This window comes from Endocarpon pusillum (genome assembly GCF_000464535.1).
Source record: "Endocarpon pusillum Z07020 unplaced genomic scaffold C708003, whole genome shotgun sequence".
Taxonomy (NCBI): domain Eukaryota; kingdom Fungi; phylum Ascomycota; class Eurotiomycetes; order Verrucariales; family Verrucariaceae; genus Endocarpon; species Endocarpon pusillum.
In genome coordinates, this window is record NW_006913540.1 from 126,574 (window position 1) to 145,998 (window position 19,425).

The following is a 19,425-nucleotide window of genomic DNA, read 5'->3' on the forward strand; positions in this document are numbered from 1 at the left end:
GAGAGGTTGTCGGAGCGAACGAGAAAGCTTTGAGAGCGGCAATTGAGCAGCACAAGTGAAAGATGGACCGGGTTAGGCGCAGAACAGAGCGGAGAATGAGTTGAGATTCGATTTACACCTCCCGTATTTAGATAATGTTGTGGTTCTTGAAGTTCGCACTCAGAGATCCCTAGTCAGACCCTCAATCATTAGGTCTAGTCGTTCCTTCCCTCCGGTGTTGAGCGCACCTGTAAGCGACATCCGCATCTCACAGAGCCGTCCTTAGTGGTAAAAGAGCAGCCTTTTCAAAATAATATAATCTTAATTCTGAGGTAGAGGCACGCTAGACCTGGGTTTCGGTGTGGACGCTCAGGTGAAAGCTATTTTCTAGTCACTGATACCTCTTCCAGTGATGTCAAGATTGATTGGAAGGAATGTACGAGATAGAGCACCAGGTTGCAAAAGTTTGTCAAGTAAATAGCTTGTGTTTGGCAAGATGGTGACCGGTATTTCTGCAACGAAGCACCATCCGCAACCCCCTCCCCCTGCTTCTCCGCGTTCAACGCGTAACTTGAAAATGTAAGTTGACGACTCCAAATCTGGAAACCGAGGTCGCATTTTCTGCTTCGCTAATGTACTATCGACCACCCCTTCTGGCCAAACACGCACAAGGATCGCCATAGCATCTGTCTCAATAGCTGTCAACATGCTTATCTTTGGATGCCTTTCCCATCTCTGATGTGATAATAAGCAGCAATGAAATGGAGGTCATCGCTTCTACGCCATTAAACGGCCTCCCCCCCCTAGACCGTCCACCGCCAACGGATCCGCTCGTGGTCCTTGAGCATCTGTCAGAAGTCCTTCAAATAACGTTAGGAGCAGCTAGGAGAGAGCTAGAAGCAGTGGGAAGCCTGTTGTCCAAGGCAAAGCAGGCCGACTCCATAGATCGATGCGCTAGATTTGCTTCTGAGGCGCAGGTGGCGCTCTACGCTCAAAAAGATATTATCGAGGAGGAACATCCTGGTGCACCAGACTCAGATACAGGTAGGTGACATTCATCCGTTTGTGGATCATCTGCTAAGAACCCCAGTTCCCGTGGAAAAGTATGCCTATACGATCTCGTCCGAATTGTCTTTTGCGTCCACAACTGTTGCCTCTGTGGCTTTCATCAAGAGACCGACACCGCTCGATGCTCGACTTCCTCTGCCCTCTCAACTTCAAGTTATCAACCTTCCTGGTCTGGCTTCACTGAAGCATTCGTCCCGAAATCCCGGAGCGTCTGTGTCACCCTTCGAGATACTTCACTCAATCGTACATTTCGCCTTAGCTCCCTGTTTCGATGCCTATGCCTCGACTCAAGATGTCACTCATGTTAGCAAGAGTCGCCCTGACTCCGAAGCAAAGGGTGGTGTGCCTGGAGCAAAGAAGAAGATTGCGGAATTGGAGATGAACCTGCTACATCTACAACAAAACATAGACATACCAGTGCTACATTTGCCGCTCCATGACCTCATTAGAGCAGCTCTCGCAGATGCCGCATCTCAAAATGCTAAGCCTTCGCTGGATTTTATTCCAAATGGCGCTCTGGAGAACAGCAAGGTGTTAAACAGCTTACACAATCACGCCAATGGCTGGATTAAGTCCATTCGGACGATTACAAAGATGTCTAGGGATGCAGAGTGTGACACGGCGGCCCAGGAGATCAATTTTTGGCTCTCAATGGAATCTGTTCTCGCCAACATCGAAGAACAGTTACGTAGTGACGGAGTGCAGCTGACCATGGATGCCCTTCGGCACGCGAAAAGATATGGAGCGACCCTAAGCTTCTCAGCCGACACTGGCCTGAAAGAAGCAATGGATCAGGTTCAAAAATACAACGTGCTCATGCACGATTTTCCACTGCCCGACCTGCTTACTGCGCCTTCCTTGGAGAAGGTTGAAGATGCGCTGAACACGATTTTCTCGCACCTCAACAGGAAGTTGAGAATAAGTTCATATCCAATACGGCGGACTCTGGCTCTCGTCGAGGCTATCTCTGGAGATCTTGATGCTCAAATACATCGCTTGCTGAATGGGCGCGTCATTATGCACCTTGATTACCAAGAATTTACCTCGGTAATGAAAGTCACAAAGTCCATCTGGAGGGCATGGGATGAAAATCTGAAGGAGTTCACCAATGTGGCGCGCGACGTTACTCGGAGGCGCAACGAGAAATTCATCCCGATCAAGGTCATTCCGAGACACTCTCTGACACAAGAGCGCTTGAAGTATATCAGCACATTCAGACATAACCATGAGCAACTTCAGAAGACCATACTAAGCGTACTTGGTCCTGAGACGTCCTCCTATTCACAGCTCCATGGGACGGTAAAGGGTAGCGCTGCTGCTACCACCGAAGAGATGGGCGATGTAAATGCCGTCAACGAGGTCTCGGAGGCATACGCTGCTATCAGAGACGTGGACGTGCTGGAAACGTCGGCTGAAGGCACTCGTCTCTGGGTGCAAGCAGAAGTGCAATACAACGAGCGGACTTCTCGCGTTGAGAACTCAATTATTGCTCGATTACGAGATCGATTAGCCACCGCCAAAACTGCCAACGAAATGTTTCGTGTCTTTTCTAAATTCAACGCTCTTTTAGTCCGTCCGAAAGTGCGTGGTGCTATTGGTGAGTACCAGGCTCAACTGTTGGAGAATGTAAAGCAGGACATCGCGGCCTTACAGGAGCGCTTTAAGCAACAATATAGCAACTCCGAAGCCTCGCTCATGTTTCAGTTGCGGGATCTTCCACCTGTTTCCGGATCCATAATCTGGGTTCGTCAGATTGAACGGCAGCTAGAGAGCTACATGAGAAGGGTAGAAGCAGTGCTGGGTGAGGACTGGGCACTCCATGCCGACGGTCAGAAATTGCAAACCGAGAGTAGTCTGTTTCGCAAAAAGCTCGATACTCGTCACCTATACGAATCTTGGGTGCACGACGTACAGACTCGTAAGCTTGCTATATCTGGCCGTCTCTTTACAATTATGCGTACTCGGGCCTCGGGTAACCTGTACGAATTGGGCGTTAACTTCGACACTCAGGTTATAGCTCTTTGCAAGGAAGTCAGGAATCTGTCCTGGCTAAATTTTCCGGTGCCACACTCCATCTCCACAATGTCAAAAGAAGCCAGCCGCGTCTATCCATACGCGGTCAGCATGATTGAGAGTGCTCGAAGCTATGTACAGACTACTCGTACGATATCTGGAATGTCTGAGGTGGCGCCACTGCTTGCTGGATACCAAAAGGAAGCCCAGGCGCTCATTGTCAAAGGATTGCCACTTCGATGGGAATCCCTTGTTCATTCGTACGAACTTGTCATGAAGCCAGCTGGTGACTTTGATGGAGCTCTGTCTGGCAAAGGTGAATCTGAACATGTGCAGTTTGTCAGGGATTTAGCTGTATCAGTCGAAACTCTGCACAACAAAACTTCTACCTTGGTTTCTATCAACGAAAAGATTCAAAGCGCAATTCTGGAACTCAAGAAGTGTGCTTTCGAATTTCCAAGCCTCTCTGCGACGCTTGAGTCGATACAGAACGCTATTGACAAGCTAAACCTGGAGAATTATGCAAATCTTGGTGACTGGGTAGAGCGGCTCAATATGCAGATTGAGCAGATACTTCAAGAAAGATTGGCAAAGGCCCTTGGTTCGTGGTCAGCAGCATTCAACTCTAACCGGTCCGAGGACCATATGCAAATGGAACAGGTGGACGGTATACGTCTCAACAAGACCGAAGAGCCTGTCGTCTTTCCTACCCTTTACCATGAACTGACCATGCAGAATCAAACCATTTATTTGGATCCCCCCCTTGAGTATGCCCGGGGTAGCTGGCTCGAGCATCTCGATTCATGGTTGAGCACGGTCTGCAATCTCGAGCGCATAAAATCATCAAGGTATCAATTGGCCACCGTCTCGCACGGTCAGGACGAATATCACAGCCGATTCACCTCTCTCGCCTTGAGCTGCGTACAAGATCTGCATGAGGCATATGGTATTGTAGATAAAACCGTTTCAATAATCTCCGACTATCTTAGGGACTGGTTCAGGTATCAGTCATTGTGGGACCTTCAATCTGATCAACTATTCGAAAGCCTTGGCGAAGACATTTCAAGTTGGCACCAAACGCTTCTGGAGATTCGACAAGCGCGATCAACGTTCGATACTTCCAGCCTTAAGAAAACCTTTGGTAACGTGACGATAGTTTATGACCAGGTGCAAACAAAGATTGCGGCCAAATATGATCAGTGGCAACGTGAAGTCGCTTCAAAGTTTGGTAGCAGACTTGGATTGCGGATGAGGGAAGTGCAGCATGATATCTCCCATTCCCGTAATGAACTCGAAGGTCAGGCTTTAGAAGCTTCGTCTACAGCCCAAGCTGTCGCCTTTATCACAACTGTGCAAATGTGTCGAAGGAAAGCCAAGGATTGGGAGCCTGAAGTGGAGACATTCCGACAGGGACAAACCACACTGAATCGTCAACGATACCAGTTTCCCAGCAACTGGATCTCCATTGACCAAATTAACCATGAATGGGAGGCATTCAAAGAGATACTGGCTCGCAAAAGCAAAGTCGTGGAGGATCAAACCGAAGCTTGGAGAGTTAAAATCACGGCAGAAGAACGGATGATCAAGTCTAGAATTGCAGGGACGATTGACCAATGGAATGAAGAGAAGCCTGTCTCGGGTGCGACTGAACCTGAGAAAGCATCCTCAGTGCTCGGATCCTTCCGATCCAGATTCGAGAAACTACAAAGGGAATCTGAGATGGTGTCAAAGGCAAAAGAATCCTTAGATATTCCGGGTAGTCCCGAGACGACCCTTGCGGGTGTTCTTGAAGAAGTGCATGACTTCATAGCTGTCTGGTCTGCTCTCTCCAATATCTGGCAGAGCATCGATGAGCTTAAAGTGACACCGTGGGCTAGCGTTCAGACCCGAAAGCTGCGTCAGTCCATTGAGAGTCTTGTCAAAGTGGCCAAGGATATGCCGAGCAGAATGCGTCAGTACGCAGCCTTTGAACATGTGCAGAGTGTGCTCAGGCAGCTGCTGAAAGCAAACCCTCTTCTTTCTGATCTGAAGTCCGAAGCCATGCGAGAACGACACTGGATCAAAATCTTCAAGATGCTGAAGCCTGGTAAGCGCTACTCTGAAGTGTCATTGACACTCGGAGATGTCTGGGACCTGCAGCTCATCAGCACTGAGACGGTTGTCAAGGATATCATCGTTCAGGCCCGTGGAGAGATGGCGCTTGAGGAGTTCGTAAAGCAGGTTCGCGATACATGGCAGAACTATGCGCTGGAGCTTGTAAGTTACCAAAATAAATGTCGACTCATCCGTGGCTGGGATGATCTTTTTAGCAAATGCAGCGAGAACCTCAACTCGCTGCAAGCAATGCGTCACTCACCATACTACAAAGAGTTCGAGGAGGAAGCGTCTTCGTGGGAGGACAAGTTGAACCGCATTCACGTGCTTTTCGATGTCTGGATCGATGTGCAAAGGCAGTGGGTTTACCTCGAGGGTGTCTTTTCTGGCAACACAGATATCAAACATCTTCTGCCCACCGAGTCCATGCGTTTTCAGAACATTAACACAGAGTTCTTTGCCGTGATGAAGAAAGTGTACAAGTCGCCCTTCGTCTTAGACGTCCTCACCATACCAGGCGTGCAAAAATCTCTTGAGAGATTGGCAGACCTCCTCAGCAAAATTCAGAAAGCCTTGGGAGAATATCTCGAACGGGAAAGGGTGTCATTCCCTCGCTTCTACTTCGTGGGGGACGAGGATTTGCTTGAGATGATAGGCAACGGCAACGACACAGCTCGCGTAGCGAAGCACTTCAACAAGATGTTCGCAGGAATTTCGGGCCTAATTGTGGATGACAACAACACGATCATCGGCATTACTTCAAGAGAAGGCGAAACCCTGACATTAAGGAAGGGAGTGTCACTCATAAAGTTCCCAAGGATAAATGACTGGCTTGCTGCATTGGAAAATAACGTCAGGCTCACACTTGCGGAGATGCTCGTGGAAGCAGTTGCGCAATTTGAGCCATTCATGACTGGGTCGGTAGAAACTACCCTCTTCGAAGGATATTTAGCTGCTTATCCAGCCCAGTTGGTTGTACTAGGAACTCAAGTCACATGGACGATGCTAGTTCAACGGGCTCTCGAACGAGGTGGAACAAGCCTTACAAGCATCTACGACTCAGAGATTCACATTCTCAATCTCATAGCTGCTACAGTGCTCAGAGACCTTGATTCCATTACACGCAGAAAGTGTGAGCACCTGATTACCGAATTCGTGCACCAACGCGACGTTTTAGCAAAATTGATCGCGGCGAAAGCTTCATCGCCCGATCATTATCTCTGGCTTTTGCAAATGCGATACATCTATAGCGCAGAAGTCCCTGAACCCCTTCAGCGGTTACAGGTCCATATGGCTAACGCGAAATTAAGTTATGGCTATGAATACTTGGGGGTTCCTGACCGTCTTGTCCGAACGCCACTTACCGACCGTTGTTTCTTGACTTTGACACAAGCCCTGTGCCAACGTTTGGGAGGCTCTCCTTATGGTCCAGCGGGAACAGGTAAAACAGAGTCCGTAAAAGCTTTGGGATTGCAATTAGGAAGGTTTACCCTCGTCTTCTGTTGTGACGATACCTTTGACTTCCAGGCGATGGGCCGGATTTTCCTTGGTATCTGTCAGGTCGGCGCCTGGGGCTGTTTCGATGAGTTTAACAGGCTCGAGGAGAGGATTCTGTCAGCCGTGTCGCAGCAGATTCAGAATATACAGATTGGTCTTAGGCATGGCGATGACGAGCAAAATGCTCAGATTGAGCTCGTTGGACGACGACTCCGAGTCAACTCGGACACTGGCATCTTCATCACGATGAATCCAGGATATGCCGGACGATCCAATCTGCCGGACAACCTGAAGAAATTGTTTAGAAGTGTTGCGATGTCCAAGCCTGACAAAGAGCTCATTGCAGAAGTCATGTTGTTCTCCCAGGGCTTCAAGCAAGCAAAGGCGCTCTCGAAGCAGACTGTGCCCTTCTTTGATCACTGCTCATCGCAACTCACAAGACAAGCTCATTATGACTTCGGCCTGCGAGCGCTGAAAAGTGTACTTGTTAGCTCTGGAGGACTGAAAAGAGCCAGAATTACCGCTCCTTCGAGGCAGTTGGATCCAGACGATGCAGCTATCGAGTCTCAAATCATTGTTCAGAGTATTCGTGAGACCATAGCTCCCAAGCTCATCCGAGACGACGTCGAAACCTTGCTGAACATACAAGAGGAAGACTTCCCAGGCATTGAGTACATCGCTGCCGAGACTGGACAGCTGGATGCTGCCATTCAGAGAATCGCAAAAGAACAAAACTTCTTAACAACGGACGCATGGATGACAAAGATCCTTCAACTGAATCAGATACAAAAGATCCACCACGGCGTGATGATGGTGGGCAGTTCAGGGTCTGGTAAGTCTTCCATCTGGAAAGTGCTTCTGCAAGCCCTGCAAGTGGTTGAAGGCACAGAAGGAGTTTCGCATATCATCGATTCAAAGGTAATGTCAAAGGAGGCTCTATATGGCAGCCTTGACAGCACGACTCGAGAATGGACAGATGGCCTTTTCACTGGCATTATCCGGAAGATTGTCGACAACCTCCGCGGAGAAGATGCTAAGAGACACTGGATCGTCTTCGATGGAGATGTTGATCCTGAATGGGTGGAAAACCTGAACAGTGTTCTTGACGATAACAAGCTCCTGACTCTTCCCAATGGAGAACGTCTTAGCATTCCGTCTAATGTCCGCATCATGTTTGAAGTCGAGACTTTGAAATACGCCACTCTCGCGACAGTCAGTCGTTGCGGTATGGTCTGGTTTAGCGACGATACCGTAACATCGAACATGATCATCGATAATTATCTCGAAGGTTTGAAAATTAAAACCTTTGAAGATCTTGATGAGGACACGGCAAATGCCGGCACGGCATCCACAGCCACCAGCAGTTCTCAGACAGAGTTGATCGATATGCTCAGGAAGATCGTGCTTCGAAACGACTTCCTCTTGCAAGCCCTTGAAGTAGCACGAAATTACTCGCACATCATGGAGTTTACAGACATTCGAGCACTCAACAGCCTGTTTGGTCTTCTGAGTAAAGTCTGCCGGACAGTGCTCGAGTATAACATTCAGCACAATGAGTTTCCTTTGGATGTGGAGCAGATGGAAGCATTTATCTCTCGGAAGATGCTGCTCGCTGTAGTCTGGGCCTTCTCTGGCGACTGTCCATTTCCAGAGAGAAAAGCCTTTGGTGACTACGTTGGAGCCCTCTCCAACGTTGACCTTCCTCCCATGGCAGAGGCAGCCTCCTTGATAGATTTCGACGTGACATTGCCACAGGCACAATGGACAACATGGCTGGCCCAAGTTCCCACGGTGGAGGTCAATACCCATTCTGTAACCCGAACAGATCTCATCATTCCTACACTGGATACCATTCGGCATGAACACATCCTCTACTCGTGGCTTGCTGAGCATAAGCCGCTAATGCTATGCGGTCCACCAGGCTCAGGCAAGACAATGACATTATTCAGCGCGTTACGAAAGCTTCCCAATATGGAAGTCGTTGGTCTGAATTTCTCCAGCGCGACGACTCCTGAACTGCTCATCAAGACATTCGACCAGTATTGTGAGTATCGAAAGACGCTGAACGGAGTCGTTCTGTCACCTACCCAAATTGGCCGGTGGCTTGTTGTCTTCTGTGATGAGATCAATTTGCCTTCTCCAGATCGCTATGGCACGCAGCGAGCCATTTCGTTCCTCCGTCAGCTTGTAGAGCAGAACGGATTCTGGAAGACGTCAGACAAAACGTGGGTGACTTTAGACAGAATTCAGTTCGTGGGAGCCTGCAATCCGCCAACCGATGCGGGTCGTCATCCGCTAGGAGCACGATTCCTGCGACATGCACCTCTCATAATGGTAGATTATCCTGGAGAACTATCTTTGAGCCAGATATATGGTACGTTCAACACTGCTATTCTGAAGATCATTCCTCTACTCCGGGGCTATTCAGGCGCCTTGACCAAAGCCATGGTACAATTCTATTCAGAGTCACAAGCAAGATTCAGTGCTAAAATTCAACCTCACTATGTATACTCACCTCGTGAATTGACTCGATGGGTGCGTGGTGTCTATGAGGCCATCAGGCCTCTGGACAGTCTATCAATTGAAGGCTTGGTACGAATTTGGGCTCACGAAGCTCTAAGGCTGTTCCAAGATCGGCTGGTTCTGGAGGAAGAGCGAATCTGGACGGCTGACTTGGTGCGAAGGGTAGCTCTGGAACATTTCCCGACTGTAGATGTAGAGGTTGCCCTGCAGGTTCCGATTCTCTTCTCGAATTGGCTTTCCAGAAATTATGTCTCCGTCGATCAAGAGCAGCTTCGTGAATTTGTCAAAGCTCGACTCAAGACTTTCTGTGAGGAAGAAGTCGATGTGCCATTGGTCCTTTTCAACGATGTCCTTGAGCACGCACTGCGCATCGACCGAGTCTTCCGACAGCCACAGGGGCATCTGATATTGATTGGAGTGAGTGGCAGTGGGAAGACAACACTTGCTCGCTTTGTTGCTTGGATGAACGGCTTCAAGATCTTTCAAATCAAGGTCCATGGCAATTATTCTGCGGAAGATTTTGACGAGGACCTGAGAGGCGTGTTGCGGGCCTGCGGTTGCAGAGGCGAGAAGATATGCTTCATTATGGACGAATCGAATGTCCTAGACTCGGGATTTTTGGAAAGAATGAACACGCTGCTTGCTAACGGTGAAGTCCCCGGTTTGTTCGAGGGAGATGAGCATTCCTCCCTCATGACAGCCTGTAAAGAGGGTGCCCAAAGACAAGGCTTACTCCTTGACTCCCAGGAAGAGCTGTATAAATGGTTCACGCAACAAATCGTGAAGAATCTTCATGTGGTCTTCACCATGAATCCACCTCAAGAAGGCCTTTCCTCCAAGGCTGCCACCAGTCCAGCCTTGTTCAACCGCTGCGTGCTGAACTGGATGGGCGATTGGTCAGATCAGGCGTTCTATCAAGTCGGGCTAGAGCTCACGCAATCCATGGATCTCGATAAGCAAGGCTTCACGGCACCAGACAGTATACCTCTAGCCTGTCGTAACCTTTCGTTGCCTGCTTCACACAGGGACGCTATCATCAATGCAATGGTCTATGTCCATTACTCCATCCACCGTTTGAACGCGCGGATGGAAAGACAACATGGAAGAGTCACATACTTGACACCTCGTCATTATATTGATTTTGTCTCACATTATGTCCGACTATTCAATGAGAAGCGTGAGAGTCTCGAAGAGGAACAACGACATCTGAATGTGGGCCTTGAGAAGCTCCGAGACACCGTCGACAAAGTTCGGGATCTTAGAGCAAGTCTTGCCGAGAAGAAAGAGCAGTTGGAGAGAAAAGATGCAGAAGCCAATGAGAAATTGCAGCGCATGATCGCCGACCAACGAGAAGCCGAAACACGGAAGAGAGCTTCGCTCGAGATCCAAACCGCTTTAGAAAAGCACGACAGGGAGGTTGCGCAGCGACGAGAGATTGTGGAAAATGACCTAGCGAAAGCCGAGCCCGCTGTCCTCGAAGCCCAGCGAAGTGTAAGCAACATCAAGCGGCAGCACCTTACAGAGGTTAGGTCAATGGGAAACCCTCCAGCCGGTGTCAAGCTTGCTCTCGAGTCTGTCTGCACATTGCTTGGCCATCGTGCTGATAGCTGGAAAACCATACAAGGAATCGTGCGTCGTGATGATTTTATAGCAAGCATAGTCAATTATGACAACGAGCATCAGATGACACCAAATCTGCGCAGAAGGATGAGAAACGACTATCTTTCGAACGAAGATTTCACCTACGAGCGAGTCAATCGAGCCAGTAAAGCCTGTGGACCGCTTGTTCAATGGGTTCAAGCACAGGTAGACTTCTCCGAAATCTTGGATCGTGTTGGTCCACTTCGCGAAGAGGTCGCTCAGCTTGAGGAACAGGCACTGCAAACGAAAGCTGAAGCGAAGGCTATTGAGAACACCATCACGAAGCTGGAAGAGAGTATCTCCACCTACAAGTCAGAATATGCCGCACTGATCAGCGAGACTCAGTCCATCAAAACAGAGATGGCTCGGGTACAGTCCAAGGTGTCTCGAAGCGTCAGCTTACTGAACAGCCTGTCTCAAGAGCGCATGCGTTGGGAAGGTGGCAGCAAGTCATTCGAAACACAAATAAAGACCTTGATTGGCGACGTCCTCATCGCTGCTGCTTTCCTAGCATATGCAGGTTTCTATGACCAGAACGACCGGAGGGGCATGGTGGCCGACTGGCTGAATCACCTATCGCTATCAGGGATCGCATGCAAGCCCAATAATCCGGTCACAGAATACCTCTCTAATGCGGATGAACGACTACGGTGGCAGGAAAATTCGCTACCTGTGGATGACCTGTGTACTGAGAACGCTGTTATCCTTCAGCGCTTCAATCGGTATCCTCTTATCATTGACCCGTCTGGTCGGACAACCGAGTTCCTGCGCAGAGAGAACAAGGATCGGAAGCTGACGGTGACAAGTTTCCTTGATGCCACGTTTATCAAACAGCTGGAGAGTGCCCTCAGATTCGGCAACTCAATCCTGATCCAGGACGCTGAGCATATGGACCCAATTCTAAACCACGTCCTCAACAAGGAGTATCAGAAAACCGGTGGTAGAGTCCTTATCCAACTTGGCAAACAAGAGATTGATTTTTCGCCGGCTTTCAAGCTCTATATGTCCACCAGAGATCCTTCAGCTGCATTTCCACCAGACATTTGCAGCCGCGCAACATTCGTAAATTTTACCATCACTCGAAGCAGCCTGCGAACGCAATCACTCGACGGAATTTTGAAGGCGGAACGTCCTGAAGTTGACCACAGGCGGTCCAGTCTCATCAAGCTGCAAGGTGAATTTACTGCAAATCTGCGACAGCTCGAACGGAAACTACTGCAAGCCCTGAATGAATCTCGGGGAAACATACTAGATGACGACCACGTCATTGAAACACTTGAGACGCTGAAAAAGGAAGCCACGGAGATCTCCAAGAAGATGATAGAAACCGAGGGGGTCATGGCTGAGGTAGACAGTATCACTCGTGAGTATAGCGGAATCGCCAACGCGTGCAGCGCCATCTTTGCCGTTCTCGAGCAGCTCTATCAGCTCAACCACTCCTATCAATTCTCCCTGCAGTACTTCCTCGATATCTTCAACTTCGTGCTCCACGACATGATGAAGTTGTCCGCTGAGACAAATCTGTCGAAGAGAGGCGAGATCATCCTGCGAAATATCTTCATTGAAACTTACCGTCGCACATCGATGTCCTTGCTTCAAAAGGATTGCGTCACTCTGGCCATGCTTTTAGCCCGAGCGTCACCGTACAAGCTGGATCGCGCGGTTCTAGATGTCGTGCTAGACCAGCGTATTACCGGTTCAGACATCTCCACTACACCAGAGCAACGCTCCGAGGTCTTGTCTTCAGTCTCGCACATCCCCTTGGTCAAAGAACGTCTTTCGGGTGTAACCGAACAAGAATGGGCCAGACTGGCGACAGAGGAACATGCGGAGCATGCTGTACCCGCCATCTGGGGCTCTGATGCAACAGCCGTAGACCAGCGACTTTGGTCTATGCTAATTGTCAGGCTCCTGAGGCTTGATCGTGTCATCCCAGCAGCAGAGGAATTCGTCGCGACAATCTTCGGGCAGGGGTTCTTTGATAATGTTGACGACCTCGGCACGGTTGTCAAGCAGGTCACAGCTCCTACACCAATCGCTTTGAGTTCAAGTCCAGGCTTTGATGCAAGCTACAAGGTCGATGGACTGGTGGTGGCAACCCGTTCAATCTGCGCAAGCATTGCCATGGGTTCAAGTGAAGGCGCAGCGAGCGCCGACAAAGCCATCAGTAACGCTGCTGCCAACGGCACTTGGGTTCTGGTAAAGAATGTGCATCTGGCACCTCAGTGGCTGCAGAGTTTGGAGAAGCGGCTGACCTCACTGAAGCCACACGCTGACTTCCGATTGTTCCTGTCGATGGAATCAAGCCCCAAGATACCAGCCAATTTAATTAGAGCCTCCAGAATCCTAAAATACGAGCAGCCTGCAGGCATCCGGGGTAATATGAAAGACTCGATCTCGTCGCTGTCGGTCCGAGCAAGCAGACCGCCGGTTGAGAAGGCCAGAGTTTACTTCTTGCTTTCCTTTTTGCATGCTGTCATCCAGGAACGGCTACGCTATGCCCCAACGCTTGGATGGAAGGGCTTTTGGGAGTTCAATGATAGTGATGTAAGTTCTCGATCCCATTCCCGAAGATCTACACACTTGGCTAATCAGCTTGTAGTATGAATGCTGTGCTGTCATAATAGATACGTGGATTGACATAGTTGCTCAGGGCAGATCCAATGTTCCGCCTGCGAAGCTGCCCTGGGATCTACTGCGCACGCTTGTTACTGAGATGTATGGGGGAAAGATCGACGATGAAAGCGATTTCGATCTGTTGGGACAGCTTGTTTCCAAAGTCCTCGATCCTGCTGCGTTTGAGGACGACCATAAACTTGCCGAAGGCGGAGAGGGTGATGAGGGCCTCACAGCTCCGAGTGGGCGGACCATACAGGATTTCTCTGCATGGGTTACCAAGTTGCCTGAACGGGAGCCGCCAACATATTTGGGCTTGCCGCCGAATGCAGAAAAGCTTTTGCTTGTTGGACAGGGCCAGAGAATGATTGCGGATCTAGAGAAGATTTCTGATTTGCTGGATGAGGAGGAGCAATTGGCGGCTGATGCTGCATAGTCAATGGTGTTGGAGTCCGAACTGTTCGCTCAAATTTGTGTTGCATTGCGACTGGAGTGTGGCATGCTGGCGTGGGAGGGATTATTTGTAGGCCTGTTGGCGTTGGCGGATTATTGGAAGCATATACCCCCGGCCTGCATGGTCACTAGCATGATGTTTCGATTAAAGAACCCGTCAGTGAGTTGCAGGAATTTCAGGTTGATTCAAGACCAAAGTTCCAAGCGCTCGTGCTCCTGGTCGCTGTCTTCCAGGAGTCAGTATTCTGGGCAGCAGCTATACCCGAGACCTCTCGTGAATACCTGCCATTATCAATGCCCGCAACGTCTCTGGATGTTGACCAGAGGACAACTCTGTCCAGAGCCCCATGTCTGTCTGCGCTGGTTCAAGATATGCAGGTCGGAACGGTATATCTCTAGTCCACTTGGTGTCTCTAGGTACGTTATGCAATTAAGCACGGCACACACATTTGGACGTTGTCACCGGAATGGACACCACAGCTCATTGATCGCCCTCTCTGCATCTCCACATACTTTTGAAACTGCTTGTCAAGGATGAATGATGCCGTACCAATCTCCGCTACACCACAAGTTCCCTTCGAAACTGCTACTTCCTTGGTCTCCTCCCAGAACGACGGGGTGCCTCCACGATTACACAGTCATCATTCGCCGAGATATAAGGAAATGTCCATGCCGATGACCATTTCGATAACGGTGAACCCTGTTGCTCTCATCACGACAGAATGTGTCACCATAACCTCCGCGATGCGAAAGCATGGGCGGCCCGGGCAGTCGTCAGTGTCAGCTATTCTTGGAGGCGGGAGTCGGAGGACACAGGGCGTAGAGCGTGCAAGACCGTCTTCAAGAAGCCGTTTGTCTGTGGAGCAGAAGAGGATACCAAGCATACCTGACCCTGGTGCAACTTCATTGAACGGCGGCGACCACACCCTTGCTGGTCGATGGGGCCTACGTGGCCAAAGAGGGAAGAGTCAGCAAGACAATCCGTTAATGTCCGCGTTTGCTCAGCTCAGGAGCGATTTGGCAGGATGCAAGGACATACAGTCCTTCGATGCGCCAGCACTACTACATCCATTTCTACAGGTGATTCGCTCGTCGTCCACCTCTGCCGCTATCACTTCGTTGGCTGTCATCGCGATTACAAAGTTCTTCGCGTACAACCTCATCACTTTGGAGTCCCCCAGAATCGCCTTAGCTATGCAGTTACTCTCTGCGGCGATTACTCACTGCCGCTTCGAAGCGAGTGATTCATCCGCTGATGAGATTGTGCTTCTCCGAATCTTGAAGCTTATGGAAAGTATGTTGTCAAGACCAGAAGGTCACGTGCTTGGTGACGAGAACGTCTGCGAAATGATGGAGACTGGTCTGAGTATGTGCTGTCAATCACGGTTGTCAGAAGTACTGCGTAGGTCAGCAGAAATTGCGATGATATCTATGTGTCAGGTCATCTTTGGGCGTCTGAAAGCGATTGATGGAGAGAGCGAGTCATTAGGACAGGAGAAAATAGCTTCTGTCCTGGTCGCGTCATCTGACGGTGTCAAGATGGACCCTTCCGTCAACGGCGACTCCGTGGTTTCCCCACGCAACACAAGGTCAGATGGAGGTGTTAGCGATGATGAGACGCCCCAGAGGCGGGCGGATGACGACCAGCCAGAGCCAGAGGCGGCAGCATCTGCTCAAGATGCTGATTTTGCGATGATCGTGGCCAAGCCATACTCGCTGCCCTCAATTAGAGAGCTGTTCCGAGCACTCATTGACCTTTTAGATCCTCATAATCGACAACACACTGACACCATGAGGATAATGGCTTTGAGAATAATCGACGTTGTACTGGAAGTGGCTGGGCCGTCAATTGCGAAGCACTCAAGGCTGTCCCAGCTGGCAAAAGACGACCTTTGCAGACATCTCTTCCAGCTAGTCAGATCGGAAAACATGCTTCTTCTCAATGGTTCGCTCAGGGTGGCGGGAACTCTTCTTCAGACATGTCGAGAAGTCCTAAAGCTGCAGCAGGAACTCTTTTTGTCTTATCTCGTTGCTTGCTTACATCCAAGGGTTGATATTCCGCAAGAGCCAGGTATCGATCCAGCTTTATATGAAGGGGTTCCTCAAGCTCCCAAGCTCGTCAAACCACCTCCGTCGCAGGCTAGCAGTGGGCGATCAACACCTGTACCTGTCAAAGACCGCCAAAAGCTCGGCTTGGAAGGCGGCTCACGACGGCCTGACGCGCGAGAATCCATGGTCGAAAGCATAGGCGCTCTGGTACGCATGCCATCGTTTATGGCAGAGCTCTTTGTGAACTACGATTGCGAAGTCGATCGAGCCGACCTATGTGAAGACATGGTTGGACTGCTCTCGCGAAATGCATTTCCAGATTCGGCCACCTGGAGTACAACCAATGTTCCGCCTTTGTGCTTAGACGCCTTACTGGGCTTCGTCCAATCTATGGCTGAGAGACTTGAACAGCCAGCACCTCCTCGAGACCGACCAGATCTCGTAAGGCTAAGAAAACAGAGGGAACGGAAGAAGATCATCATACTTGGAGCGATGAAGTTCAATGAGAGCCCCAAGGCTGGCATTGCTTACCTTGCCTCGAACAGCATCATCAAAGATCCAGACGATCCTCTACAAATAGCGCAATTCTTCAGGGGCACGGCTCGAGTATCAAAGAGAGTACTGGGAGATTTTCTCTCAAAGAAGTCTAGTGAACATATTCTGAAAGCATATATGAGTTTATTTGATTTTAAAGGGAAACGCATCGATGAAGCGCTTCGAACGTTGCTTGGATCGTTTCGCCTGCCAGGGGAATCTCAATTAATTGAGCGTATCGTTACGGTATTCACGGAGCAGTACTGCTCGAGTACAGAGTCGAGTGTGGTGGCAGACAAGGATGCAGCCTTCGTCCTTACGTACGGCATCATCATGCTCAATACCGACCTGTATAATCCTAATGTGAAGAAACAAAGTCGAATGTCGTACCTTGATTTTGCCAAAAATCTTCGCGGCGTCAACGCGGGCAAGGACTTCGACCCTCAGTACCTGCAGGATATATATGATTCTATCAAGCACAGCGAGATCATTCTACCCGACGAGCACGACAACAAGCATGCCTTTGACTACGCTTGGAAAGAACTGCTAATGAAGGCCGGGAGTGTTGGCGACCTTGCGATCTGTGATACAAATGCCTACGATGCTGATATGCTCGCAGCCACTTGGAAGCCGATCGTAGCTACGCTGTGCTATGTCTTTATGCAAGCTTCGGATGACGTAGTGTATTCTCGAGTTGTTAACGGCTTTGATCAATGCGCCCAATTAGCCGCCCGTTATGGCCTTACCGAAGCATTTGATCGCATCGTACACAGCTTGTGCACTATCAGTACCCTCACGACTGAAAAGACCACTGCGCTCAACACAGAAGTACAGGCGGGCAAGAAGACTGTTATGGTCAGTGAGCTTGCCGTTCACTTTGGTCGAGACTTCAGAGCCCAACTGGCAACCGTTCTTCTGTTCAGGATCTTGCACGGCAACGAAGGAGTGCTCAGAGACAGCTGGATTCATCTCATCAAGGTACTTGTAAATTTATTCGTCAATCGGTTGATACAGTTTCCACCGGGGACCATGCCTTTGATCGACCTTCCTCCAATCCCGCTTCAACCACCGTCGCAAGTCATCGATCGTGATGGCCGCATGAACGACAGCGGCATCCTTTCTGCCTTCACCTCCTACCTGTCGAGCTATGCTGCTGGTGATCCGCCCGAGCCAACCGACGAGGAGCTGGAAAACACTCTGTGCACTGTTGATTGCATCAAAGCATGCGAGACGGATGGAGTTCTCTTTAACATCCTCGCGCTTCCTGCGAAGCTCGTTTCACCTCTTGTGAATCTGATCCTCTCGCAATTGCCAGACGAGTCGTCTCCAATCGTAATCGTGAAACCAGATAGGCCCCCTCCTCCTTCTCAACCAAATGGACACGGCCCAATTCAAACCGGTCCAGTCTACAATCCAGGCATGGTCTTCCTATTAGAACTTGCGACGAAGATTGTATTAAGGGATCAATCTACAGTCAGTGCCGCTGGGGAGAGCCTTACTGCATGTCTACAAACGCTTGTTAGAGATGCTGCTAATTTGCACCCTCTTGCTGCCGTACGAGTTGTCCATTACCTGCTTCGTCTGCTCCAAGCTAGCTATGTAAGTGTTATCCATTCCCAGATGTGCGTGCCACTAACGGACCAAGGAACATGACTTCATGCGTACACCAGTGGTACTTCATGCTATCTCGAGTTTTGATGATGGCACAATCGACCACACGGCTGTCTCTGTAGTCCCGGGTCTTTCGCAGATCGTTTCCTCGCCGGAGCCCTTGAAGAATGAGCTTGCAAATTCTCCAGATTTTTGGTCAATATTGCAGAGGTTACACCGTCACAAGGACGAGTCACAGAATGTTTTCGACATTCTGGAGAAGACTGTGAAAGCTGATCCGCCAATTATTGCTGCGGATAACTATGAATCTGCTGTCTCGCTGGCGAACGATTTTGCCACCGCCGCCAGCGTCGGGGCTGCTCAAGCTCAGAGGAGAGATGCTGGCTCTCGGCGAGGCAGGCCACAGCAGAAGCAGGCCAAGCCACAGTAAGTTTTTGTCGTCAAGTCATCGTAGTGTTATTTATAACCGTACCAGGGACAACGCCATCATAACCCGAGGCACCGAAGCTATCTCCCTCATCTACCAACTCACCTCCCGCATACCCGAATTCATTTCCAAATCCCACCTCGAACGTAACGAGGCCTGGGCAACCTACTGGTCTCCCATTTTCCGCACCCTCTCCGCCCAGTGCGTCAACCTCTGCCGCGAAATCCGACACCAAGCCCTCTCCTACCTTCAACGTTGTCTACTCTCCCCCGAACTCATTTCCTACTCCTCGTCATCCTCAATACCATCAACGACCACCACTACCGACGGCGACAGGGAAGAAGCAGACCAGCAGCAGGATCAGCAAGAGGATACCGAATGGCTCGCCATCTTCACTGAAGTCCTCTTTCCACTGATCCGCCGCCTCCTCAAACCCGAAATTTACACCCTCGACCCCGCCGGCATGAGCGAGACGAGAACTCAAGCCGCTAGCCTTCTCTGCAAAGTATATCTATACTACCTCGTCCGTCTGGCCGAGAGGGGCAAGATGCTGGATGTTTGGCTTGGCGTGCTGGAGGTGCTGGATCGGCTGATGAATAGTGGACAGCAGCAGGCTCGGGAGCAGGGGAGAGCCGGGGCTGGCGGGGAAGGTGAGGGGCGAGTATGATTACGGCGGGTTATTGGAAGAGCAGATCCCGGAGAGTCTGAAGAACATCCTGCTCGTTATGGCGGATGCGGGATATTTGGTTCCGCCGGCATCGTCGCTGCCAAAAGCCAAGGCTGTGGGGACGGGGGGCGAGAATGAGAATGAGGGTGAGAGTGAGAAGCAGGAAAGGCAAGCAGACGAGGGCGAAGGGAGTGAGAAGATCTGGGAAGAAACGAGAAGGAGAGTGGAGAGGTTCCTGCCGGGTTTGTTTGCC

The 19,425-nt window shown here is 50.1% G+C and overlaps 2 protein-coding genes across 2 annotated transcripts in view; both read left to right on the forward strand.

Moving 5' to 3' along the window:
• Positions 1-740: 740 nt before the first annotated feature.
• Positions 741-13,867, forward strand: EPUS_06167 (Dynein heavy chain; the record flags this gene model as incomplete). The annotated part of the gene is made up of 3 exons (XM_007788014.1): positions 741-1,023; positions 1,070-13,362; positions 13,418-13,867. The coding sequence occupies 3 exons, from the start codon at positions 741-743 to the stop codon at positions 13,865-13,867; spliced, it is 13,026 nt and encodes a 4,341-aa protein (XP_007786204.1).
• Positions 13,868-14,418: 551 nt separating this feature from the next.
• Positions 14,419-19,425, forward strand: part of EPUS_06168 (uncharacterized protein) — a gene marked incomplete at both ends in the record, with an annotated part of 5,217 nt that continues 210 nt past the window's right edge. The window contains 4 exons of the mRNA XM_007788015.1: positions 14,419-18,066; positions 18,113-18,504; positions 18,554-19,166; positions 19,216-19,425. The exon at positions 19,216-19,425 is cut by the window's right edge and continues 88 nt beyond it. Of these exons, the coding sequence (XP_007786205.1) occupies positions 14,419-18,066; positions 18,113-18,504; positions 18,554-19,166; positions 19,216-19,425 (4,863 nt within the window). The remainder of the gene's footprint in view (positions 18,067-18,112; positions 18,505-18,553; positions 19,167-19,215) is intronic.